At 41.9% G+C, this 22,179-nt stretch overlaps 1 protein-coding gene across 1 annotated transcript in view; it reads left to right on the forward strand.

Annotated features, from left to right (window-relative positions):
- GPCPD1 (glycerophosphocholine phosphodiesterase 1) overlaps positions 1 to 18,455 on the forward strand; it is a 308,210-nt gene extending 289,755 nt beyond the window's left edge. The window contains 1 exon segment of the mRNA XM_053712184.1: positions 16,326 to 18,455. Within this exon segment, the coding sequence (XP_053568159.1) occupies positions 16,326 to 16,524 (199 nt within the window). The 3' untranslated portion in view covers positions 16,525 to 18,455.
- The last annotated feature ends 3,724 nt before the right edge of the window (positions 18,456 to 22,179 follow it).

Consider the following 22,179-nt stretch of genomic DNA (forward strand, 5'->3'; position numbering starts at 1 on the left):
CGTCATCCTTACTTGTGGGATATTCTCCTCCCCAACAGGAAATGGCAAAGAGCCCAGCAAAGCTGGTCACATGATCCCTCCCAGGCTCCGCCTACCCCAGTCATTCTCTTTGCCGTTGTACAGGCAACATCTCCACGGAGATGGCTTAGAGTTTTTTAGTGTTTAACTGTAGTTTTTATTATTCAATCAAGAGTTTGTTATTTTGAAATAGTGCTGGTATGTACTATTTACTCAGAAACAGAAAAGAGATGAAGATTTCTGTTTGTATGAGGAAAATGATTTTAGCAACCGTAACTAAAATCCATGGCTGTTCCACACAGGACTGTTGAGAGCAATTAACTTCAGTTGGGGGAACAGTGTGCAGTCTCTTGCTGCTTGAGGTATGACACATTCTAACAAGACGATGTAATGCTGGAAGCTGTCATTTTCCCTATGGGATCCGGTAAGCCATGTTTATTACGATGGTAAATAAGGGCTTCACAAGGGCTTATTAAGACTGTAGACTTTTCTGGGCTAAATCGATTCATTATTAACACATATTTAGCCTTGAGGAATCATTTTATCTGGGTATATTGATATTATAATATCGGCAGGCACTGTATTAGACACCTTATTTCTTAGGGGCTTTCCCAAAGCATAAGCAGAGCCTCATTTTCGCGCCGGTGTGGCGCACTTGTTTTTGAGAAGCATGGCATGCAGTCGCATGTGAGAGGAGCTCTGATACTTAGAAAAGACTTTCTGAAGGCGTCATTTGGTATCGTATTCCCCTTTGGGTTTGGTTGGGTCTCAGCAAAGCAGATACCAGGGACTGTAAAGGGGTTAAAGTGTTAAAACGGCTCCGGTTCCGTTATTTTAAGGGTGTGCAATACTTTTAAGGCTTTAAGACACTGTGGTGAAAATTTGGTGAATTTTGTACAATTCCTTCATGTTTTTTCGCAATTGCAGTAATAAAGTGTGTTCAGTTTAAAATTTAAAGTGACAGTAACGGTTTTATTTTAAAACGTTTTTTGTACTTTATTATCAAGTTTATGCCTGTTTAACATGTCTGAACTACCAGATAGACTGTGTTCTGAATGTGGGGAAGCCAGAATTCCTGTTCATTTAAATAAATGTGATTTATGTGATAATGACAATGATGCCCAAGATGATTCCTCAAGTGAGGGGAGTAAGCATGGTACTGCATCATTCCCTCCTTCGTCTACACGAGTCTTGCCCACTCAGGAGGCCCCTAGTACATCTAGCGCGCCAATACTCCTTACTATGCAACAATTAACGGCTGTAATGGATAATTCTGTCAAAAACATTTTAGCCAAAATGAACCCTTGTCAGCGTAAGCGTGGCTGCTCTGTTTTAGTTACTGAAGAGCATGACGACGCTGATATTAATATCTCTGAAGGGCCCCTAACCCAATCTGAGGGGGCCAGGGAGGCTTTGTCTGAGGGAGAAATTACTGATTCAGGGAACATTTCTCAACAGGCTGAACCTGATGTAATTGCATTTAAATTTAAGTTGGAACATCTCCGCATTCTGCTTAAGGAGGTATTATCCACTCTGGATGATTGTGAAAAGTTGGTCATCCCAGAGAAACTATGTAAAATGGACAAGTTCCTAGAGGTGCCGGGGCTCCCAGAAGCTTTTCCTATACCCAAGCGGGTGGCGGACATTGTTAATAAAGAATGGGAAAGGCCCGGTATTCCTTTCGTCCCTCCCCCCATATTTAAAAAATTGTTTCCTATGGTCGACCCCAGAAAGGACTTATGGCAGACAGTCCCCAAGGTCGAGGGAGCGGTTTCTACTTTAAACAAACGCACCACTATACCCATAGAGGATAGTTGTGCTTTCAAAGATCCTATGGATAAAAAATTAGAAGGTTTGCTTAAAAAGATGTTTGTTCAGCAGGGTTACCTTCTACAACCAATTTCATGCATTGTCCCTGTCACTACAGCCGCATGTTTCTGGTTTGATGAGCTGATAAAGGCGCTCGATAGTGATTCTCCTCCTTATGAGGAGATTATGGACAGAATCAATGCTCTCAAATTGGCTAATTCTTTCACCCTAGACGCCACTTTGCAATTGGCTAGGTTAGCGGCTAAGAATTCTGGGTTTGCTATTGTGGCGCGCAGAGCGCTTTGGTTGAAATCTTGGTCGGCTGATGCGTCTTCCAAGAACAAGCTACTAAACATTCCTTTCAAGGGGAAAACGCTGTTTGGCCCTGACTTGAAAGAGATTATCTCTGATATCACTGGGGGTAAGGGCCACGCCCTTCCTCAGGATCGGCCTTTCAAGGCGAAAAATAGACCTAATTTTCGTCCCTTTCGTAAAAACGGACCAGCCCAAAGTGCTACGTCCTCTAAGCAAGAGGGTAATACTTCTCAAGCCAAGCCAGCTTGGAGACCAATGCAAGGCTGGAATAAGGGAAAGCAGGCCAAGAAACCTGCCACTGCTACCAAGACAGCATGAAATATTGGCCCCCGATCCGGGACCGGATCTGGTGGGGGGCAGACTCTCTCTCTTCGCTCAGGCTTGGGCAAGAGATGTTCTGGATCCTTGGGCGCTAGAAATAGTCTCCCAGGGTTATCTTCTGGAATTCAAGGGACTTCCCCCAAGGGGGAGGTTCCACAGGTCTCAGTTGTCTTCAGACCACATAAAAAGACAGGCGTTCTTACATTGTGTAGAAGACCTGTTAAAAATGGGAGTGATTCATCCTGTTCCACTAAGAGAACAAGGGATAGGGTTCTACTCCAATCTGTTCATAGTTCCCAAAAAAGAGGGAACGTTCAGACCAATCTTAGATCTCAAGATCTTAAACAAGTTTCTCAAGGTTCCATCGTTCAAGATGGAAACCATTCGAACTATTCTTCCTTCCATCCAGGAAGGTCAATTCATGACCACGGTGGATTTAAAGGATGCGTATCTACATATTCCTATCCACAAGGAACATCATCGGTTCCTAAGGTTCGCATTCCTGGACAAACATTACCAGTTCGTGGCGCTTCCTTTCGGATTAGCCACTGCTCCAAGGATTTTCACAAAGGTACTAGGGTCCCTTCTAGCGGTGCTAAGACCAAGGGGCATTGCAGTAGTACCTTACCTGGACGACATTCTGATTCAAGCGTCGTCCCTTCCTCAAGCAAAGGCTCACACGGACATCGTCCTGGCCTTTCTCAGATCTCACGGCTGGAAAGTGAACGTGGAAAAGAGTTCTCTATCCCCGTCAACAAGGGTTCCCTTCTTGGGAACAATTATAGACTCCTTAGAAATGAGGATCTTTCTAACAGAGGCCAGAAAAACAAAACTTCTAGACTCTTGTCGGATACTTCATTCCGTTCCTCTTCCTTCCATAGCTCAGTGCATGGAAGTGATCGGGTTGATGGTAGCGGCAATGGACATAGTTCCTTTTGAGCGCATTCATCTAAGACCATTACAACTGTGCATGCTCAGTCAGTGGAATGGGGACTATACAGACTTGTCTCCGAAGATACAAGTAAATCAGAGGACCAGAGACTCACTCCGTTGGTGGCTGTCCCTGGACAATCTGTCACAAGGGATGACGTTCCGCAGACCAGAGTGGGTCATTGTCACGACCGACGCCAGTCTGATGGGCTGGGGCGCGGTCTGGGGATCCCTGAAAGCTCAGGGTCTTTGGTCTCGGGAAGAATCTCTTCTACCGATAAATATTCTGGAGCTGAGAGCGATATTCAATGCTCTCAAGGCTTGGCCTCAGCTAGCGAGGACCAAGTTCATACGGTTTCAATCAGACAACATGACGACTGTTGCGTACATCAACCATCAGGGGGGAACAAGGAGTTCCCTAGCGATGGAAGAAGTGACCAAAATCATTCTATGGGCGGAGTCTCACTCCTGCCACCTGTCTGCTATCCACATCCCAGGAGTGGAAAATTGGGAAGCGGATTTTCTGAGTCGTCAGACATTGCATCCGGGGGAGTGGGAACTCCATCCGGAAATCTTTGCCCAAGTCACCCAGCGGTGGGGCATTCCAGACATGGATCTAATGGCCTCTCGTCAGAACTGCAAAGTTCCTTGCTACGGGTCCAGATCCAGGGATCCCAAGGCGGCTCTAGTGGATGCACTAGTAGCACCTTGGACCTTCAAACTAGCTTATGTGTTCCCGCCGTTTCCTCTCATCCCCAGGCTGGTAGCCAGGATCAATCAGGAGAGGGCGTCGGTGATCTTGATAGCTCCTGCGTGGCCACGCAGGACTTGGTATGCAGATCTGGTGAATATGTCATCGGCTCCACCTTGGAAGCTACCTTTGAGACGAGACCTTCTTGTTCAGGGTCCGTTCGAACATCCGAATCTGGTTTCACTCCAGCTGACTGCTTGGAGATTGAACGCTTGATTCTATCGAAGCGAGGATTCTCAGATTCTGTTATTGATACTCTTGTTCAGGCCAGAAAGCCTGTAACTAGAAAGATTTACCACAAGATTTGGAAAAAATATATCTGTTGGTGTGAATCTAAAGGATTCCCTTGGGACAAGGTTAAGATTCCTAAGATTTTATCCTTCCTTCAAGACGGATTAGAAAAAGGATTATCTGCAAGTTCCCTGAAGGGACAGATTTCTGCCTTGTCTGTGTTACTTCACAAAAAGCTGGCAGCTGTGCCAGATGTTCAAGCTTTTGTTCAGGCTCTGGTTAGAATTAAGCCTGTTTACAAACCTTTGACTCCTCCTTGGAGTCTCAATTTAGTTCTTTCAGTTCTTCAGGGGGTTCCGTTTGAACCCTTACATTCCGTTGATATTAAGTTATTATCTTGGAAAGTTTTGTTTTTAGTTGCAATTTCTTCTGCTAGAAGAGTTTCAGAATTATCTGCTCTGCAGTGTTCTCCTCCTTATCTGGTGTTCCATGCAGATAAGGTGGTTTTACGTACTAAACCTGGTTTTCTTCCAAAAGTTGTTTCTAACAAAAACATTAACCAGGAGATTATCGTACCTTCTCTGTGTCCGAAACCAGTTTCAAAGAAGGAACGTTTGTTGCACAATTTGGATGTTGTTCGCGCTCTAAAATTCTATTTAGATGCTACAAAGGATTTTAGACAAACATCTTCCTTGTTTGTTGTTTACTCCGGTAAAAGGAGAGGTCAAAAAGCAACTTCTACCTCTCTCTCCTTTTGGATTAAAAGCATCATCAGATTGGCTTACGAGACTGCAGGACGGCAGCCTCCCGAAAGAATCACAGCTCATTCCACTAGGGCTGTGGCTTCCACATGGGCCTTCAAGAACGAGGCTTCTGTTGATCAGATATGTAGGGCAGCGACTTGGTCTTCACTGCACACTTTTACCAAATTTTACAAGTTTGATACTTTTGCTTCTTCTGAGGCTATTTTTGGGAGAAAGGTTTTGCAAGCCGTGGTGCCTTCCATTTAGGTGACCTGATTTGCTCCCTCCCTTCATCCGTGTCCTAAAGCTTTGGTATTGGTTCCCACAAGTAAGGATGACGCCGTGGACCGGACACACCTATGTTGGAGAAAACAGAATTTATGTTTACCTGATAAATTACTTTCTCCAACGGTGTGTCCGGTCCACGGCCCGCCCTGGTTTTTTTAATCAGGTCTGATATTTTATTTTCTTTAACTACAGTCACCACGGTACCATATGGTTTCTCCTATGCAAATATTCCTCCTTAACGTCGGTCGAATGACTGGGGTAGGCGGAGCCTGGGAGGGATCATGTGACCAGCTTTGCTGGGCTCTTTGCCATTTCCTGTTGGGGAGGAGAATATCCCACAAGTAAGGATGACGCCGTGGACCGGACACACCGTTGGAGAAAGTAATTTATCAGGTAAACATAAATTCTGTTTTTTAAATAAATTAGGCAAATAATGGAGATCCCTGTAAATAAGGGAGGGTTGGTAGCCCTTTCTTGGACACTGGGCTATATAAATTCCACACCCCTGTATTAACCCCTTAATGACCACATCACTTTTTCATTTTCTGTCCGTTTGGGACCAAGGCTATTTTTACATTTTTGCGGTGTTTGTGTTTAGCTGTAATTTTCCTCTTGCTCATTTACTGTACCCACACATATTATATACCGTTTTTCTCGCCATTAAATGGACTTTCCAAAGATACCATTATTTTCATCATATCTTATAATTTATTATAAAAAAAATTATAAAATATGAGAAAAAAATGGAAAAAACACACTTTTTCTAACTTTGACCCCCAAAATCTGTTACACATCTACAACCACCAAAAAACACCCATGCTAAATATTTTCTAAATTTTGTCCTGAGTTTAGAAATACCCAATGTTTACATGTTCTTTGCTTTTTTGCAAGTTATAGGGCCATAAATACAAGTAGCACTTTGCTATTTCCAAACCATTTTATTCAAGATTAGCGCTAGTTACATTGGGACACTGATATCTTTCAGGAATCCCTGAATATCCCTTGACATGTATATATTTTTTTTTAGAAGACATCCCAAAGTATTGATCTAGGCCAATTTTGGTATATTTCATGCCACCATTTCACCGCCAAATGCGATCAAATACAAAAAAAGTTCACTTTTTCACAAACTTTCGGTTTCTCACTGAAATTATTTACAAACAGCATGTGCAATTATGGCACAAATGGTTGTAAATTTTTCTCTGGGATCCCCTTTGTTCAGAAATAGCAGACATATATGGCTTTGGCATTGCTTTTTGGTAATTAGAAGGCCGCTAAATGCCGCTGCGCACCACACGTGTATTATGCCCAGCAGTGCAGGGGTTAATTAGGGAGCTTGTAGGGTTAATTTTAGCTTTAGTCTAGTGTAGCAGTCAACCCAAAGTATTGATCTAGGCACATTTTGGTATATTTCATGCCACCATTTCACCGCCAAATGCGATCAAATAAAAAAAAAAGTTCCCTTTTTCACAAACTTTTTGTTTCTCACTGAAATTATTTACAAACAGCTTGTGCAATTATGGCATAAATGGTTGTAAATTTTTCTCTGTGATCCCCTTTGTTCAGAAATAGCAGACATATATGGCTTTGGCGTTGCTTTTTGGTACTTAGGCCGCTAAATGCGCATCACACGTATTATGGCTAGCAGTGAAGGGGTTAATTAGGTAGCTTGTAGGGAGCTTGCAGGGTTAATTTTAGCTTTAGTGTAGAGCTTAGCCTCCCACCTGAAACATCAGACCCCCTGATCCCTCCCAAACAGCTCTCTTCCCTCCCCCACCCCACAATTGTCCCCGCCATCTTAAGTACTGGCAGAAACTGCCAGTACTAAAATAAAAGCTATATTTGGGCTTTTTTTTTTTTTTTTAAAGAAAAGGCATATTTACATATGCTGCTCTGTAGGACCCCCCTTTAGCCCGCAACCTGACTGATCCCCCACCAAACAGCTCTCTAACTCTCCCCCTCTGTCTTAATGGCCGCCATCTTGGGTACTGGCAGCTGTCTGCCAGTACCCAGTTTAGAATAAAATTGATCATATTTTTTAATTTTTCCCCTTTTCTGTAGTGTAGCTCCCTGCCCCACCAAAGACCAACCCCCCCACCCCCTCCTACCTTCGATTTATATTTTTCAAACTAAAATACCCCTTTCTCAAACTTTTATACACTTTCATATTTTCTGTAGTGTAGCGTTCCCACCCGCTCCCGCCCCGTGCACGCCCCCGATCCCGCCCCCCTCTACATTACCCGGCCCATCGATGGCCTCCCACCCGCCTCCCAAGTCGGCTCCCACCCACCAACGATACCGGCCATCGATGTCCGGTGCAGAGAGGGCCACAGAGTGTCTCTCTCTGCATCGGATGGCCATCTAGAGTTATTGCAGGATGCCTCCATATCGAGGCATCACTGCAATAACCGGAAAGCAGCTGGAAGCGAGCAGGATCGCTTCCAGCTGCTTTCCACACCGAGGACGTGCAGGGTACGTTCTCAGGCGTTAACTGCCTTTTTTTTGAGGACGTACCCTGCACGTCCTCGGTCGTTAAGGGGTTAAGATAGTCTTTATGTCTTATATATACATCTTTATTTCAAAACGTCAGTCTGACTCATTTTCTTCTTAAACGGGAAGAGTCCACAGCTGCATTCATTAGTTTTGGGAATTCAGAACCTGGCCACCAGGAGGAGGCAAAGACACCCCAGTCAAAGACTTAAATACCTCCCCAACTTCCCTCATCCCCCAGTCATTATTTGCCTTTCATCACAGGAGGTTGGCAGAGAAGTGTCAGAAGTTCCTCTTATGGAGGGTAGTACTCTTCGCTATGGGACTGGAGTTTTAAGTAATCCTGTCAGCCTCTAAGTGAGAGCATGGATGAATGTTAGAGTCCGGAGATGCAGGGAGAGTTTTCTTGCGAAACCATCCCAACTCATATTAACAGCTCCATGATAATCAGCGTTGACAAGTTTTGCTGCCTATCTTTTATTCCCTTAAGTCTATTTCAGAAGCAAAGCTATATCTATCACACTTGAAGGGCTGTGTTCCTGTTCCACGGTGTAGATTCCGGTAAGATCGTTTCATTTTGTTTCGATATGTGAATGTAATGTTAACGAAAGAAGGTAGGGTCCCAGTGTGGCTCCTTTTATCTTAATAAGGAATCATAGGTTAATATCTCCTGAGGGGGGATTATTGAACAGGGGGCGACTTTTGTTTCTCACGTCCGTATGCTGACTGTGTGCAACAGAGAGTCTAGCTCGTGGGTTGTCGGGTTCACAGGTGGTGGTGAGTGCTCCAGCCATTGGGGGTGTAAAAAGGGTGCCAGTTGGTTTTTGTCATTTTTGTAATCCTAAATTTATGGAGAATTCTGATATCTTAAACACGGATGTCTCCGATACGGAGAATGCGTCTTGTGGTGAATATGAAATGGTCTGGTCTTCAACGCCCATCAGTTATGTTCCGATTGCCGTTCTAGAGTACTCTTCTCTTGAAACAGAGAGCTTAGAGTGCATTGAGCCATCTGCCTCCGAGATTTTTATGTCCCGTGAGGCGCGTGCCCCAGACCCTTTCTCAGCTATGCAAGCAGGTGTCCCTATGGCCTTTACTCCCTCTCCGGAGGGTGGCTTGTTTCCTCCAGAGGTTACGGCACGGTTCTGTATGGCCATTTCCATGGCGCTGTCTCATATCTCCCAAGTGAAATATTTCTAAAATACTGTCAGTGTTCTGTTTACCAGGGCCCGTCGGGCGTGGGATCGCCTGAGTCAGTTCGGCCTCCTGGGGAAGAGTTGGCCTCTGAGGCATCTTCTTAACGTTTCCGTCTTATTTTTTCATTATGTTTCGGTTCCAGTTCTGAGCTTGGGTGAATGGGCATCTAATCGGCTGGTCCCGTTGGCGTTCTCATTCACCTTTGAAGTTCCTTTTATTATTTGATCCGGATGTATGTGTTTATTTTGTTTTGCTTAAGTTCATGTCTGTTAGATTTTCGTTTTTGAAACATTCTTTTCTGGAACAGATACTTTCGATTTTGTGGTCGCATGGGCACTTTCACGGATGTTGCGCACTTTTTGAATAATAGAATTATGTTTTCTAGTTCATTTATCAATCCTTCTGGTCGAATTTCTTGGACCTTGGACAGTTCTGTTGGATTCTGAATGTCACTTGGCCTATGAATATGGACTCTGATCTAAGGTTGGCTTTTTCTGGCTACTCGCCGGGGATACGGATTTGTCTTTTCAGACGTCGTCATGGTTCTTTCAGGTCCCTGGGGACGCAGAACCATAATTTCCATACTTTTGGAGTTGGGAGATGTGACTGACCTATGTGGTCTAGTGTTCTGAGTGGTGAACGATTTGAGTCTTCACATGAGGTTCTTCCAGATGCTGACTCTTTAGCCTAATAAACATTTTCTTGCGGTGACTGAGTCTCCTTCCTTCCCACCTTGGGTGGGTCAGTCATCTGGTCTGGAAGCACGGGCATGTCCTTCTTTGCTCAGAGTTGTGTTACTCTAAGAGGTGGAGTGCAGGGGTTTCCCTGCCTTCTGTGGGGAGCTGCGAGGCTTTTACCCTTTTAAAGGGTTTTTAGGAAGATCGATCCTGCAGGGATCTCTGGCTGTTGTCTCTTTATATATTACCATTGGTCTGACCATGGTCTTCAACGTTCGGGTGTTATCTGCGCCCTCGTTGCAACGCTAGCCATGGGGCTTAACAGTGAAGAGCCGAGGTCGGTTTCAGACAGTCGCTCTTCTGGGGTCAGGTAGATGACCATTTATCCTCAATGCTCTGTTAGGAGCTTTGTGGAGGGTGCTTCCGTCTATCTCTCTGGGATGGAGAAGCAAGGTCCAGGGTTCACATTCACCTTTACCTTCGGGTGTTAGTTGTTACGTTGCCGGCGTGTGTAATATGTGGTTACACGTTTCTAGGAGATTTTTCCTTGCGATCCGGGAGCACTGGGTGCCGAATTCTTAAACTGTTCAGGAGGTTTTTTTAAGACTATTGGGTTTGAGGCTGTTACTAGATCATCAAGTCAACGGACTTTAGATGGTGCGCTCCTAATCATAGGAGGCAGCTTAAAGTTCCTCAGGAGGTTAGATCTTTTGATTGTTTTTCGAGGACTCTGGCCTAGAACCATGTCTCTCCCTGGATTGGGTGTGGAGGTCAGTCTCACCTTAGGGGTTTGTGGTCCCGCGTGCCTCTCTGAGGGGGACGGGGCTCTGCTTCTCATGGGAAGATGCCTATCTACCTGTGGCTTAGGTTCTATGTCTCTCTGATGGGTCCCTACTGTTTTTCTGGTGCATTTGATGTTCCTTGGAGTCTCCAGGTGTCTTCCAACTAGGTGGGCGATATGATCAAGGACTCTCACCTCTATGGTAGGGTGCTTTCCGTTGCTTAGTCCCTTTTCTCTCCGAGAGTGGGAGAGGGGTTCTCCTGATTCAGAGTTACCTTGGTATCTGTGGCAACCTGTGGGTCCTTGTTTTCATGCCTTGTAAGTGTTTTTCCCTTCTTGTGTTTTCATAATCCTGGAAAGGGAGATGTGGAGTAGTAACTGGTTCCACCGTTCCTGCAGCTGGAGGCTGGGGGTTTGAACCCTGATGGGCTCCTGTTAAATGTTGGATTCTGATATTTAGATGCTGGGGGTCTGAAAACCCTTTTACCTTGAGAAATGTTCCTCTTTAAGGATGACAGCAGTGTAGGGGGTCTCGTACCCGAGCACAGAGTCTGTCCTGAATCACGGTAGCATGCCGTTTTTGTAGTAGCGGTCCGAGATCTATTCTGGGGCTTTGCTCCTCGTAGATCCATCCTTTTCTTCAGGAGGTCTGGGACTCTTGTCTTTGGTCTTTGACTAGACTTTGGGCTGGGACCATTACCCTGGAGGGAAGGTCGGGGATCGGTTACTCTATGCAGTTTTGACCGTTATCTTCTAGAGTCTGTCCTCCCCTTCGGTGGGAGGACTTTTGCTGTCGTCCTCTTTTCTACCGCCGTCTGGTGCTGGAAGGGGGCGCTCCTTCAAGCCCGGTATTCGGAAGGTTTGCAACCAGTTACAACTATTTCCACTTTGAATGTGTACCAGCACGTTTTAAAAAGCTTTTCGGTGGTTTGGGTTCCACAATAGCCGAGTCGGCTTTCCTACCTGAAGCTGGTCATTGAGCATTCCTGTTCTGACGGTTTGGTGTTCTCTTGGAGAGCTCTTCGTTAACTGCTGGGATAGTTATCCTAACTCTGCTGTCTAGGCTTGCCTAGCCTGTAAGTTTGATCTGCTACAAGGCAACAGAGAACTCATGTTTTTCTGGAGTACCTTATGGTATGATACTGTGTCAGGGATATGAGGGGGTCCCTCGAGTCCTCTTTGGGACATATGGATTTCTTTATCATGTCCTTGTGTTTCTAGGTAGTTCGTCTCCCTGGGCGCTACTATCGTAAGACAAGCGTGGGTTGTTCTATGTTTGAGCCAGGTGGAGTGATCCTTTGGAGTCTTCTGAAATCTCTTCTCCTTTTTGGGAACATGTAACGGTCCTTGTCTTTTGGCTGGGTACCCTGCTTGGGAGTCGAGAGCCGTGTGGCTGACTCCTCGGAGGCTGTTGTGCTCGACGGACTGAGGGGTTTTTAGCTTGGCTTTGCTGGTGTATCTAATGTGCAGTTACCTGGGCTTCGGGTTTTTACCCGTGTCGTCTATATTTTTATAGGGTGTCTGGTAATTTCAGGCTGTAGTGCTTTCGAATGGGCCGCCTTTTGTACTCACCCATTGTTTTGCATTCAGTGTCCTCTAGCTTGGGTATTGTTTTCCCAAAAGTAATGAATGCAGCTGTGGAATCTTCCAGTTTTTTGAAGAAAAACATAAATTATGCTTACATGATGATAATTTTCTTTTCTTCTGATGGGAAGAGTCCACAGCTTGTGATTTGTCTGAGGCGGTAGTAATTTTTTGTTCTTCTGGCACCTTTTTTCACCCTGAGATTTCTAATACTCTTCCTTCTTCCATTGGCAGAATGACTGGGGGATGAGGGAAGTGGGGGAGGTATTTAAGCCTTTAGCTGGGGTGTCTTTGCCGCCTCCTGGTGGCTAGGTTATGAATTCCCAAAGGTAATGAATGCAGCTGTGGACTCTTCCCGTCAGAAGAAAATAAATTTATCAGGTAAGCATAATTTATGGGGTTTTTTTCAAGCATCACCTTTTGATTATAACTTTTTTTGCATGTTAAAAAGTGAGTTGCTTTGAATAAGTGGTGCATTTCTCTATTGAATTGGCTCTTTTTGGTCAAGAAGTTTATATACATATGTAACAAGAGCAATCTTGTGCTGCATCTTTATTGCTAGCTAAATTTTAGACCTCTCTGTATTGCCTTTTTTAATGTTACTCACATGTTTAACGATTGGTGTATATAAAACCTTGATTAAAATTTATTTTAATGAGCAGTGGCCTCGTAAAAGAAATGAGAAAAAGTAAAAATGCATGTAGTCTTGTTTTGTCTTTCTTTTTATGTTTATGTCTATAGTGTGTATGTTTCATATCCCAGCTTGTTTTTATAAATGCGTGCAAGCATTTTTATTTCTAATGGCAGTGAGAGTCCACAAATTCATTCATTACTGTTGGGAATTCAACACCTGGCCACCAGGAGGAGGCAAAGACATCCCAGTAGTACCTGAAACTCCTCTGGCATAATCTCCTATAGAGGAAAAGTCTGGGGACTGGGACTTTCTTTATTCTAGTGACAGAGTGGCACTAAACTACCTCTAATAAGGTCTAATTTTTACTATATTTCTATCCATTTACTGGATATCAGAGCGGCTATTTTTAAGTGGACTTATGTTTCTAGCAGGGTATTAGCGAGTGGCGGCTTTTGACTGGTTCTTGCATTCCGTCCCGATGTTAGGTGTAGGGACCAGTTGCAGTGTTTTTTTTTTTTTTTTTTTTTTTTTATATATATATATATATATACACGTTTCTGGGGGCATTTTATGTCCGGGCTCTTGGCCTTGAAGAGAGACACCGTTAGAAAAGTTGCTTAGGGGTTGGATCACCGCTAACAGTGGCATACTCAGCACGGCTTTGCACACTTTTTATTACTCTCCATGAGGCGGGGCCTCATTTAGAGCGCTGTCCCTTCAGTTTGTGTTCCAATCAGGGTTGGAAGTTTCTCCTGCTGCTACTTAACTCTTAGGTCACTTTTGGGAGACGGTAAGTCACTCTAGTCTCAGCAGAGGATATATAGTGGTGCTGAGTGCTGTATATTTTGCTAAAATTGCCATTTTTATTACTTTGAGTCTTTACTCAAAGTTAGGGAGGACTCAGATTGTAACTTTCCCTTGAGGATATTAATCCTCCTATTATAATGTCCAATAAATGCATGTTATGTAATGAGGCCATAGTTTGCCCCGCTGCACAGTCTGTCTCAGTTCAGTTTTTCAGTCTCGCTCTAAAGGGCCCAAGACTACAGCTCCTGCTAGTCAAGTTAATCCTTCAACGCCCTCCACACCTCAGGACTCTGTTTTCCCTGAAATACCTACTCTTTTGCCTCAGTCCCCCTCTCCTGACGTGTCACATGCAGTACCCTGCAGCTCAGTTTCCCAACCCTCTGTATTTATTTGTCTACCCATGCATTTTGCAGCACAGCTCCAGTCGACTGTTTCTGTGGCACAGACTGCTTTCCCTGGATCAGGGAAGAGGAAGATCAAGCATGTTTCTTTTGACATGGGAATCAGTGATTCTCTAGAGGCGGCTTTGGTCAGTCTTTCTAACCATTCTGTCAACAACATTTCCTTGGTAGCTTCTGAAGGTGAGATCTTCTCCTGATTCTTCTGTTGATAAGTTTACAGAACCTGAAGAAGTTAACTTTAGGTTCAGACTTGAATATCTTCGCTTTTTACTTAAAGAACGTCTACTCTGGACATTCCTGAGCTGAAGTCATCTGAGGAACCAAAGATTCCTAAGTTAGACATGGTTTTTCCATTGCCTACTCGCATGGTAGACATTATCTCCAAGGAGTTGGAGATGCCGGGGATTCCCTTTTCTCTGTCCCTAAATTTTAAGAAGATGTTCCCGGTGCCAGACTCTCATCTGGAGCTGTGGAGTACCATACCCAAGGTGGACAGTGCTATTTCCATTCTGGCTAAACGGACAACTATTTTGTTAGAGGATGGCACCGGCTTCAGAGACCTTATGGACAGAAAGATGATGGGGTACGGGTATCGCGGCGGTTGCTGGAGCCGCCACCTTCTGGTGCGACTCCTTATCTGACATGATTCTAGTGGAGACACCATTAGGACATTCAGGATCGGATTAAGGCCCTTAAGACGCCCAAATTTCTTTGGGAGAACAGTGCGTCAAGCGATGGTGTCTTCAGTTTAGGTCTCCCTGCCTGGATTTGTCCCTCCCTGTTCATTCTGTCTCCGCTTCAGCTTGAGTTTTGGTTTCCCAACAGTAATGAATAAATTCGTGGACTCTCATTGCCATTAGACAGAAATTCAAAATGAATGGATATTATACGTGCAATACCAGCTACGCAATTTATCTTATCAAGTGCCCATGTGGGTGGATTTATGTTGGAGAGACCACTCAAAGAGTAAGGGACAGGATTACACAGCATAGTCGAATGTAAGATGTAAAGACACCTCTGCCCCTGTTAACTTTTTTCTTTTTAGCGTCTGGTCAAACTATTGCCCAACTTAAGTTTCAGGAAATGATCACACCCCTGTACCATAAAGAGGGGGGATAGAGAATTATTATTTAAAAAGATAGAGGCAATGTGGATTTTCAAACTTGATGGTATGTATCCAAAAGGTATGAACCACAAGCTAGATTTAAATCTTTTCCTATAGTCCCATGTAATATCCTTGATAAGGTAATTTATTAATCTTGCCATGTAATTTATTGCTTCTAATGTAGACAGTTAACTGTAGTAATGTTTTAAATGGTTTTCTCTTTTTATTTTGTAGAAGATGTACTAACAATTGTATACCACTAGGTGTCGCTGTATATGTAAAGGAATTAGAATGGTATCAAGAAGAGGTTAATGTATAATTGAATACACCTGTGGTGTTGTGTATATGAAAGGAGTGAACCCTGTTATGTGACCATATGATTAAGGGCACTTGAGCCCGAAACGTCATGTGGTGCTTCCTAGGACCAATAAAGTCATAAGATATTATTACCTGGGTGGTGCTGCTGTATTATTGAGGATTTTCTTTTTACTGCCAGAACACACAATAATATGCTTACCTGATTATTTTCTTTCTTGGCAGTGAGAGTTCACGAAACCCGCCTCGCTATTTTTAGTTAGGCAGTGGCAGTTTCCCCCCCCCCCCCCCCTTCGCGCAACTCTATACCTTTAGTGTTCCTCTTCACTTTTCCTTTGCCTCGGCTTGAATTACTGGGGAGGTGGGTGAAGTAGTAAGGATATTTTTAGCTTTGACTGGGGTGTCTCTGCCTCCTAGTGGCCAGGTGTTGAATTCCCAACAGTATTGAATACATTTGTGTACTCTCACTGCCAAGAAAAGAATTTATCAGGTAAGCATACATTTTGTTTTTGGTCATGCTCCGTGGACTGACAGTTTCCTAGTTAGGATGTTGATAATGGTTGTTCTAGTGTTCAGCGTTTCAGTGCTGTACATGTGTAGGTAAATTGTGCTTGTTTCATGGATTACAAGTATTTTCTACATTTTACATTTGTATGTAATATGCTGTGTGAAATAGAAGAGCATGTAGCTGTTAATTCTATATAAAGTAATACTACTTCTGTTTTTACTTGTTTCATTGTTTCTAATTCATTGACTCTGAATGCAAACTTTGTTTGAACACTTACCAACTGCATTTAAATAAATGCCTGTTACATTCAAGCTGTTAAAATGTGCATGAAATATAACTTCAGTATTTGTGTGCATGAAACATTCAGTAACTTTTTTGTTTAACTCATATTAAGCGTCAACTTTCTTTTCTTACGTACAGAATATATGACTGGAATCCCGAACAGCCAAATGTTTTCCAGGTGGATAAGATGGAACGTCTCAAAAGAGAATTACCTGAGGAAATGCTGAAGAGCTGTCGCTGCTCATTTGTTGAGCCCTTTGATTGTAACTCAATTTTCTGCATTAATAACAAAATACAAATGGATACCAACAGTGGCAGCATTCAACAGACAGTCTAAGTCACTTAAGCTTATGTTAATATCTCAGGGCTGTATATTGTTTCAACCTTAATTTGCTGTCCTAATAAAGCAATACGCAAGCCATTATGTAATACTATAAAAAATCCTTACATCCTTATGTCTATTTATGTTTGGCCAGAAATAGTTATGCCAGTGTACCGAACAAATAACAAACTAACATGTTTAAAAAAAAAAAAAAAGCACACACACACACAAAAACACTCTTTAGGGTTTTTACTGGAATGTTTTTTCTTCTTCTGTATAAATAAAAGTAAAAAAAAAAAAATGAAATCTAAATGTAACCACAATACCTCGGACAAGTGTCCGCTCTGTACCATTTAAGTGCAATATTTTCTTTTATATTAGCAGCAGCTGTACTCCATATGCCCATCATGACTGTACTGTAAATGTGATTATTTCTGACCAATGACCAATTACCTCAGATGCACACTTTTGCACGGCTGAACACATTAGTACAAAACTAATGTACTTAGTTTTATTCAAGTATTTTGAATTTTGGTGCCACATAGGTCAAACTGATGTATCCTATGTATAATAATGTGTATAATATATAGGCATGCATTTTGTCTCTTTCCCTATGTGTGTATTCACCTAAAAGACCTCATGGACGGAATTAATTTCCTAATCTACCCCCCTATTTTTTATTTTAAGCATAGCTGTCCAGAGCACTTTGTGCCAATACTGCATACATCTTTTTAAAATTATCTGGATACATGTGTAGTGGATTTAGGAATTTTTTAATCTCCCCATGACTTAGATTCTAAAATGTCTCTCTATTTCTGTGTGTTTAATTACAGTCAAGTGTAATTAAAAAACGTAATGTCTTAATTTTCTTAACATAAAAAAACATAAGCTTGAAATATTAAGCATGGGCTTATGTCTATCTTGCTAAACACATTAATAACATGCTCGCTGGATTGCAAAAAAATAAGCAAAGGATGGTGACTAATCATGCTGCCTATGAATCTTAATAACAAAAGCTGTAATGTACGAATATCTTGTGAGATTTCCTTCAAAGATCTTTCCTCCCATATTAATATGCAAGCTTCTGTAACTAGTTTCCCATGAAGCAACAATCCCTTCTAATGTAAAAACAGTCCTATACCATAATGTATGCCTTAAATAGCTGTATTAAAAGCTGTGTTTTTGAGGGTTGGCTGCTTGGAATATGTAAGGCAATCTGTTAGCTGCCTAATACATGAATGCTAGTTTGTTTGCTGTGCATGGAGCAGTACTAATATTTTCCATGTACTTCATTGCTCAATAGTAACTCCACTGTAAATATTTGTTTTTCATTGATAAGGGGTTGCTGCTGTTAACGCTGTATTTTTCATATTTTCTTCAAGGGACAGTCTACTTGAAAATTGTTACTGTTTAAAAAGATAGAGAATTCCTTTATAAATTATTCCCCAGTTTTGTATAACCAAAACTGTTAGGTTAATATACTTTTTACCACTGATTACCTGTATCTAAGCCACTGCAGACTTCCCCTTATCTCAGTGCTTTTTACAGACTTGCATTTTAGCTAATCAGTGCTGGTTCTTGAATAACCATTACCCTTCTCCATGAGAGTGAGCACAATGTTCTCTATATGGCACACATAAACTAGCACTGTATAGCGGCCTTCAGGAGCTTAGAAACAGACAAACAGAGATTATAAAGTATATTAATATAAAAATGTTTGTTGTTCAAAGCTGGGGAATGGGAAGTATCTATCTTCTTTAAACTAAAAAATCAAGTAGATTGTCCCTTTTTAACACCATGTTTTAAATTATTCACAGGTGGTTATGTTTAAATCTATTAACTTGTATGTATGCATGCCACAAACTAGATGTAAAATCTCTTTACCGATAGCAGGGTATGGCACCGTTAGCTGTTATTTCTACTGAATAAAAATGTTTGACTCTGAACTCTGGTTTTCTTTTTTTTAGTATTATATTTTTACATGCATACCAAAATCCTTATACTGAGGATAATTAAAAACAACAAAAATCTTGTGTTTTTCAAATGAAGGATGATTAAAAGTTTTGTGAATAAATTTATGAAATAGGTTCTTGTGTGCAGTTTACACACAAAATAATGGAAAAATTATTTCTCTTGTAAGGTGTATCCAGTCCACTGATTCTTCCATTACTTGTGGGATATTCTCCTTCCCAACAGGAAGCTGCAAGAGGATCACCCACAGCAAAGCTGTCTATATAGCTCCTCTCCTAACTGCCACCTCCCAGTCATTCTCTTGCAGCGTTCGACAAGGGAAGTAGCTAGAGAGATGTGGTGCATTAATGTAGTTTATCTTCAATCAAAAGTTTATTATTTTCAAATGGTACAGGAGTTGTACTATTTTAGCCTCAGGCAGAAAGTTGAAGAAGAGTCTGCCTGTGGTTTTTTGATGATCTTAGCGGTTTATAACTAAGATCCATTGCTGTTCTCACACATAACTGAAGAGATGGGTAACTTCAGCTGGGGAATAGCGTGCAGGGTCTCCTGCTCTGAGGTATGTGCAGTTTTAAAAAAATTTCTAGAGAGATAAGCTAGAAAATGCTGACAATACCGGATTTATTTAAGGTAAGCCTGATTACAGTGATTTAATAACGACTGGTATCATGCTTGCTGTAAAGGGTAATATTTTTGTTATTTACTCTCATTTCTGAATAGATATAACGTTTGCTTGAGGTATATAAACGTTTATTACAATTTGGTGATAAAACTTTATTCTGGGGCCCAGTTTTCCACAAGGCTGACTAGATTTTGCCTAGGGATAGTTTTTTAAGGACCTCTCACTTGAAGTACAGGTTGGGAGGGGCCTATTTTCGCGCCTAAATTGCGCAGTAGTTTTTGCAGCTTGAGACATCCAGCTTCCCTGAAGGAGTCCCCTGAACATATAGGACCTCTCTAAAGGGTTTTTTTTGCCTTCCAAAGTCGTTGTATGGACAGGTAGGAGCCACAGTAGAGCTGTGGCAGTTGCTTGTGACTGTTTAAAAACGTTTATATCGTTTTTTTGATCCGGTTTTGAAACTAAGGGGTTAATCATCCATTTGCAAGTGGGTGCAATGCTATTTCAGTCTATTATACACACTGTAAAAATTTCATAGATTTTACTGTTTTTTTCAGTGTTTTGCAGTTTCTGTGATTGTTTTTTTTTTTCTCTTAAAGGCACAGTACCGTTTTTATTTTTTGCTTGTTCAGTTATTAAAGTGTTTTCCAAGCTTGCTGGTCTCATTACTAGTCTGTTTAAACATGTCTGACATAGAGGAAACTCATTGTTCATTATGTTTAGAAGCCATTGTGGAACCCCCTCTTAGAATGTGTACCAAATGCACTGATTTTACTATAGATTACAAAGACCATATTCTGGCTTTAAAACATTTATCACCAGAAGAAATTGACAAGGAGGGTGTTATGCCGTCTAACTCTCCCCACGTGTCAGTACCTATAAATCCCGCTCAGGGGACGCCAAGTACATCTAGCGCGCCCATTGCGTATACCTTGCAAGACATGGCGGCAGTTATGAATCATACCCTTACAGAGGTATTATCTAAACTGCCAGGATTGCAAGGAAAGCGAGACAGCTCTGGGACTAGAATAAATACAGAGCTCTCTGACGCCTTAGTGGCTATGTCTGATACACCCTCACAATGTACTGAAGCTGAAGCAGGGGAGCTTCAATCTGTGGTTGATTTTTCTGATTCAGGGAAGCTACTTCAACCTGATTCTGATATGTCTACATTTAAATTTAAGCTTGAGCACCTCTGCATATTGCTCATGGAGGTCTTAGCAACTCTGGACGACTGTGACACTATTGTAGTCCCAGAGAAATTATGTAAATTAGATAAATACTATGCAGTACCTACTTATACTGATGTTTTTCCAATCCCTAAGAGGTTTTCTGAAATTATTACTAAGGAATGGGATAGACCAGGTGTACCGTTCTCTCCCCCTCCTGTTTTTAAAAATATGTTTCCTATAGACGCCGCTACACAGGATTTATGGCAGACGGTCCCTAAGGTGGAGGGAGCAGTTTCTACTCTAGCTAAGCATACCACTATCCCTGTCGAGGACAGTTGTGCTTTTCTAGATCCAATGGATAAAAAATTAGAGGGTTACCTTAAGAAAAATTTTATTCAACAAGGTTTTATTCTCCAGCCTCTTGCATGCATTGCCCCAGTCACTGCTGCTGCGGCTTTCTGGTTTGATTCTCTAGAGGAGGCTCTACAGGTTGAAACCCCGTTGGAAGATATTATTGACAAGCTTAAGGCTCTTAAGCTAGCCAATTCATTTGTTTCTGACGCCGTTGTTCATTTAGAACAGAATATGAAAAAGGTGATCCAGCGCTAAGATGACCCCTATGCTGTGGTACACAAAGAGGGTCTAACCAACCCCCCAAAAACAAAGTGAAGGTTATAGAAAGGGGTGTACACAGCGCCAACAGAGGCCTAGGGGTCGTTATACACACTAGTAAAATGTAATAATATATATATTTATTGACCAGATACAATAAAAGATGCAATGAAATTAAAACAAGCAATAAAATTAAAACAATTTAGATATAAAAATAGATATTAAAAATTGTGGAACAGGTACAGAAATCCTTGTTCCTTACAATTGAGCAAGAAGGGGGGTCTCGTTGATGAGACTGGAAAACAAGTTAAATGCGATATACCAACTAGCAAGTAAAATAAAATAAAAACTACTGGTAGAAAAAGGCAAGTGTTAATTAAAAACACTGGTAGAAAAAACACAGATAATTACTGGTGACAATATCCCAGTCAAGCTAAATACAGATGGTACTGAAAGAAGTCAGATTATGGTGATAAAACCCAAAAAATAATAATCTGAAATATAACCTTATTAGATTAAAAGCAGCTGATTACTGGTGACGATGTCCCAGTAAAGGGCTGAATGTAATAGCTGGTAATGCAAATGCAGCACGATAAAACGGCCTGCAGTTATGGATCCATATCTGAGGGATAGCCTAAGTAAACTTTGAAAACGATGTGATAGTTAAGGGGTCAAGAGCGAAATCCGCTCCCAAACAACAAATACAAACGACAAATGTGAAGTGCCGTCGCACAATATAAGCCAAAGTGTGATAAACAAAGAATTTACAATAAAAAGCAGACGTACAATAATAATCCAAACAGTGGGTCAACAAAGAATGGGGAAACCCAGATGAATAAAGAGTTTGTAGCTATGTGACAGATGAAAAAATGTGAATAAACATCAAAAAAATCTCACGATAATGGGTGTTCAACACAATATTCAAAAAACTGTTCAAAAAATGTTCAAAACAAGTGTCCAAATAAAGTCAGTGAAGAAATAAATTGAAAACCACTATTAACGTTATATCCAAATGCAAAAGTATTCAATTGGTGAAGTGCTCCCAATAGAGAAAAGAGGAGGAGACCTTGGATCCCAATGCGTCCTAATGGAAATCAGCTGCTCCTGTGATATACTGGTCGAGTCCTTTTACATGGCAAAGCCATAAACTGGGTGCACAAGCTGCTAGTTAATTGCTGATATTTGTTATCCCTCTTTGCTGTTCAGCATTTGACCACGTTTGTCATCGATCGGAAAGATGCTGTGTTAACTGAGTGGAAGTTAATACCCTAGAGAGTGAGGTCTGGAATCCGGTAA

This window comes from Bombina bombina, chromosome 4 (genome assembly GCF_027579735.1).
Source record: "Bombina bombina isolate aBomBom1 chromosome 4, aBomBom1.pri, whole genome shotgun sequence".
Lineage (NCBI taxonomy): Eukaryota > Metazoa > Chordata > Amphibia > Anura > Bombinatoridae > Bombina > Bombina bombina.